This window comes from Equus caballus, chromosome 25, assembly GCF_041296265.1.
Source record: "Equus caballus isolate H_3958 breed thoroughbred chromosome 25, TB-T2T, whole genome shotgun sequence".
Classification (NCBI taxonomy): domain Eukaryota; kingdom Metazoa; phylum Chordata; class Mammalia; order Perissodactyla; family Equidae; genus Equus; species Equus caballus.
This window is the reverse complement of record NC_091708.1, coordinates 34,297,419-34,302,941: the sequence shown is the minus strand read 5'-3', so window position 1 is coordinate 34,302,941 and position 5,523 is coordinate 34,297,419. Positions and strand designations below refer to the sequence as shown.

The 5,523-nt window shown below is 44.0% G+C and overlaps 1 protein-coding gene across 1 annotated transcript; it reads right to left on the bottom strand.

Annotated features, from left to right (window-relative positions):
* Positions 1–553: 553 nt before the first annotated feature.
* OR1J6 (olfactory receptor family 1 subfamily J member 6) lies at positions 554–1,489 on the bottom strand. The gene is given in 1 exon segment (NM_001391774.1): positions 554–1,489. A coding segment is annotated over 1 exon segment (936 nt).
* Between the last annotated feature and the right edge of the window lie 4,034 nt (positions 1,490–5,523).

Here is a 5,523-nt window from a genome sequence, read left to right as displayed (position 1 = left end):
GTTAGCTTTTGCTGCATAGCAAACTATCCCAAAATGTAGTGGCTTAAACTACAACTACTTGTTTATATGACAATAATGTGGGCTGGCAATTTGGGCTGGGACTGTGCTGAGTTGGATGGTGCTTCTGATCTGAGCTAGGTTCAACTGATCTCAGCAGGGGCTTACTTGTGCTTCTGCAATCACCTACCAGGTCACCTGGGAGCTGGTGGATTATTAGCTGGAGCATCTTGGTTCTCCTCCATGTGGCCCCCCATGCTCATGCAGTCTAGCTTAGGCTAGTTCACATGGTGGTGTCAAGGTCCCAAGAGCAGCAGGGACATAGTCTACCCAGGCTTGGAACTCTCCAACATCACTTTCACTAAATCTATCAGTCAAAGCGAATTGCAAGCCCTGCCCAGATTCAACGGGTGGGGAAATAAACTCCATACTTGCAAGGAGGGGCTGCAAAGTATTGTGATGATTTTTGCAATCTACCACAGTCACCTATGCAATTTTTCAAGGAAATGTCTCTGGAAGCATCACTAGGAAAATTAAGAATGTGAGTGAATATCTGTTACGTGGCAAAAATAATTCCCCTCCTATAAAGTACCCCCAGAGCCAATTTCATGTCTCTGTTCCTCAGGCTATAGATAAAGGGGTTTAACATGGGTGTCACCACCGTATACATAACTGAAGCAATTATGTCTTTGACTTTGAAACTGTTTGATGAAGGAAAGAAGTAAATCATCGCAAGAGTCCCATAGTACAAAAACACCACAAACAGGTGGGATCCACAGGTAGACAAGGCTTTACAGATCCTTTTGATGGAGGGAACCCTCAGGATGGTGACCCCAATGCAGATATAAGAGCCCAAAATAGTAGTGAATGATAAGAAGGCAAACACTCCCCCCTCAATGAAGATAACTAGCTCATTGAGGGAGGTGTCTGAGCAGGTCAACTTCAAGAGCACAGTGAGATCACAGAAGAAGTGGGGAATGGTATTGTCGGCACAGAAGGACAGGTGAGAGAAAAGGACTGTATGCAACAGGGCATGGGCACAAGAGAAGAACCAGGATCCAGCCACCAATAAGACACACAGCTCCTTCCTCATGACAGTGGTGTAGTGGAGTGGGTGACAGACGGCCACATACCTGTCATATGCCATGACTGCAAGAAGGAAATTGTCAAGACAAACAAAAAGTATGAAAAAATACATCTGGGAAACACACCCCACATAGGAGATGGATAACTGCTGAGTCTGCATGTTCATGAGCATCTTTGGGACAGATGAGAAAGAGACATGAGAGAGGGCCAAGTGGCTGACGAAGAAGTACATGGGAGTGTGGAGGTGAGAATCCAGCCTGAGCAGCAGGATTATGAGCAGGTTCCCCAGCACTATGGTCAGGTACATGCCCAGGAACAGGGCAAAGAACACACTCTGCTCCTCTGGCCGGATGGGGAGCCCCAGGAGGAAGAATTCAGACACGCTGCTTTGGTTCTCGCTTCTCATTCTCTTCTCAGTTTCTGCTGGGGATAAAGGGGGTAGGAAATGTCAGGGACTGAGATATGGCAGTTATCATCACCATGTGTGCATTACAGTCACAAGCTGTTTTTTTCCTGGAAACTGTGTCAAAATTCAAACAAACTGCACATTTTGCTGTCTGATTCTTCTGCCTGCTACATTCTAGTCACAGAGTGCATCAGATTTCCAAAGGCAAACAAGATTCCCCTCAAAGGAGATCAGTGTTAATTTCTACACTTATTCAACCATGTCCCAGATGCTGCTCTTGGCACTGCGCGTAGAACAGAAAATAAAATATCTGATCTGCTTCCCTCTTGGAGCTCACGTTCTATGAGCACATTATAGAGTACTCACCAAGAGCTGGGGCTTTGTAGCCAAGAGGCTTGCGTTGTATGCCAACAATTTACTACCCGGATTGCCTTGAGCACTTTCTCTATGTACCTCGGTTCTTCCTCCATAAAATGAGAATAATATTATTACCTAGTTATGGGGATGTTGACAGTATTAAATGAGTGAATGTATGTAATAAATTTAGAACACTGTCTTGCACACAGTAGGTACTCAACAATGCTAGCTCTTATTATAGTAGGACATGTTCAACAGATAAATCTGGCATCAAACTCCAGGAACTCAATAGAACAGAAAAGTGATGAGCATCAGACAAGACCCAGATGCTGGCCTAGAAAAATTGTTAACCTTCTGGACTTTCCCACTCCCTGGGAAAGGGGACAGGCTCAGACCATGGGCCCTAGGGAGTAATTTCCTGATGGCAATGATCTTAAAAATATAATTTCTTCTTCACACCACCCAACTCAGTTATTCTACGTCTCCATCTCCCTCTCCCTCCCCTTCTCCCTTTTCCTTTTCTTCCTCTCTCTCCAATATAAGCATGCGTAGGCAATCAGAGGCTTGAGAATTTACCCAGGGACCTTCCCAGAGCCCTAAGAACTTGCTGATAATGTAGAATGTGAGATGTCTGTTAGAATTCATAGTCATCTGATTAACTATGACTAATTCCCAAAATTTACCTTAGCATTGAGCAAGGTTAATATTTAATGACTTCCTACTAGGACATAGGAATTAATAATGGTAAATTTGGGTTTCAGGACACAATCTTATGGTGGTTACATAATTAGGCCAAAGTCACAATAGTAATACCTGATGCAGTCACAATTCTAATCTATGTTTGTGTGAACAGAGGTCCTATTCTTCACCATTCCACTAGTCTTGCCCCTCTTTCATTTGGAGGAAATCTCAGACCTTGTTTGAAATTGTTTCAGGGCTTCCAAATTACCCCAGCCACCGGCTTGATTATCAACAACATTCATACTTACACATATGATGACTCTATATTTTATTATACAAGCCAGGACACTTCTAAGAGTGAAAGAGAAGTTATATAATAATCATACCAGGACAACAGATCTACAGCATGACTTTCCTGGGATAACCAGAAAGCATGGTCACCTACTTACACTACACTTTCTAATGTGCAAAGGACTTTTACATGCATTTAATTACATTAATTATAAACATTTATTGAGTGCCTACAACTCCTTCACTGGGAGTTAAAGAGTTAGAGGTCACATACAGAGGCCCTAGAGAGGGAATCCAGTGAGAGACATCACTGTAAGGCATCGGTATCTGATAGAAGTGCCTCTTCAAAGAACAGAGAGAAGCTCAGCCAAGCAGGTCAGCTCAGTCAGTGGGGACCAGGAGGAGGGCAGTGGCTTAACCTTCTGTTGAGACTTGGCTGCCCACTGGCATTTATCAGATCAGACTTCTCCTTGGAACTTAAGAATCTCTGGGGGGAAACCCAGAAGTTATGTGTCAAGTAGGATCTTCACATTCAATGACTGGATTGGGAGGAATAGAATCTTGATGCAAGCCACCATCTACATGAAAGAGGCAGCTGGATACACGCTCAGGAAGGAAGAAGGGAACCTGTCAGCTGGAGTTTGAAAGGGACTCTTTGGATGATTCCTCTGTGTTCACACAAAATACTCTGCCTTGAGCAGTCAGTAAATGACTAGCAAGTTGAGAATTTCATGCATTTAAGGAATAATCATGATGCTAGCACTCATTTAGTACATGCTTATAACATGCCACACACTGGGTTAAATACTCTCATCACATATAACAGTTCAGGCTTCTGAGCCTCATGAAGGTCGAGCCCAAGGTGACAAAGCTATGAAGTGTCAAAAATAGGAGATTTGAATTAAGATGTGTGTGACACCAGAACCTAAGCACTTAAGCACTGCTGTATTCCCAAGAGTAGAAATATGGCATTGTTGAAGGCCAGTGTAGACAAGGGCCCTCACAGCACTGTGGGACCTTCAGCCCACATGGACAAATGGTTTACAACTTGGCTTGAGGAGGACCCTGCACGGAGCTGCCTGTCTCTGTCTGAAATAAGAGAAGATAAGACATAAAAGGAGAATGTAGATATGAGTCTATTTAGCCAACATACACACACACATATGTATTGTCCTACCATGGTTTTAATTTCCTCTCTTCTATACCCGTTCTATGTTAAAATAGTCAGAGTGTGAGTGTTTTATACATAAAAACACACTTGAAGCCACACACACATACACACAATCATAGACCTCAGACCTATACTCATTCTCTTTAGGACCTATACTCATTCCAGGTGAAAAAGAAGTGAAGGTTTGTGTTATCTTCACACAAATTTACATACAACTGATAAATAAAACACTGTCACATGCAACACAATACATAAACAACACACCTAGTCATCCAGACAAAACAAAACCCACATGAAAAGGCACATACTATATACACACAGACACACATGCAGCCATGCACTCAAACACAACACACAAACATAAACCTAAACAGCACATGCGTGTACACACACACACCCTACAAAGAAGAGTTTTCCAGCCCTCCATAATCTATCTAAACCTTTCCTACACGAAGAGAGTCAGTACGTGAGTCAATTGCCTACTAAATACACTGGGTTATACAAACAACACGAAAAATACACACAGAGCCAGCGCTGATGGCCTAGTGCTTAAAGTTCAGCACACTCTGCTCCAGCATCCTGGGTTCAGTTCCCAGGAGTAGAACCACACCACTCATCTGTCAGTAGCCATGCTGTGGTGGAGACTTACACAGAAGAACTAGAAGGACTTCCAGGTAGAATATATAACTGTGTATTGGGGCTTTGGGGAGGAAAAAAAAAAAAGAGGAAGATTGGCAACAGATGTTAGCTCAGGGCGAGTCTTTCCCAGTTAAAAAAAATGAAACAAGAAACCCACGTGTATACACATTCTTGCACCACACATCAGTGCCAAGTGGTGATTCTCCGTCTTCCTCTGACCTGAGACAATCCTTGGTGAGCTCAGACAACTGTGATCAAGGCTGTTTCCTGAGTCTCCACTTTCTGTTCAGGAGACCTGGTATCCAAGGAAAGAAGAAGTTCCAAGGAAAGAAGAAGTTCTTGTGACCTAAGGGTCTTTTGAACGTTTCATGCCCATTTTTAAGCAGCAGAAAAAATGGGCAAGAAGATCCCCACTTACCAAGCTTAATACCCAGAGGAAAACAGCCCAGAGCTTCTGATTAGAGAAGGAGCATGCATGATCTAATTGCCCGATTTCTTGCCTTCCCCTTGGGAGGTAACCTGAGAAGGGACTAGAGGGGCCGAGCCAGGAGTCCCAGGAGAAGGTGTCCTCGATGCTGATGTTGATGTCATGGAAGGCAGAAATGACTGTGGTTACCTTGGCTTCTGAAGTAAGCATAGCATGGAGTTGGCCTCTCCACACATCACAGAATGGCCCAGATAGGGTAAGGCCTGGCCCTCACAGACCCCCACATCACTGACCCTGACCTCCAATAGAGCATATGTTCCACTGCCTCCTGAGAGCTTGCAGGTCTGCCCACTCCTCTGAGATACACTGCAGAGCAGGGGTTGAGGCTTGTTCAGGAAGTATCAAGTGGTGAGGTTGATCCCAAGGGTATTAGACACAGACTGACCTGAGACCAGAACTAGCTCTGCG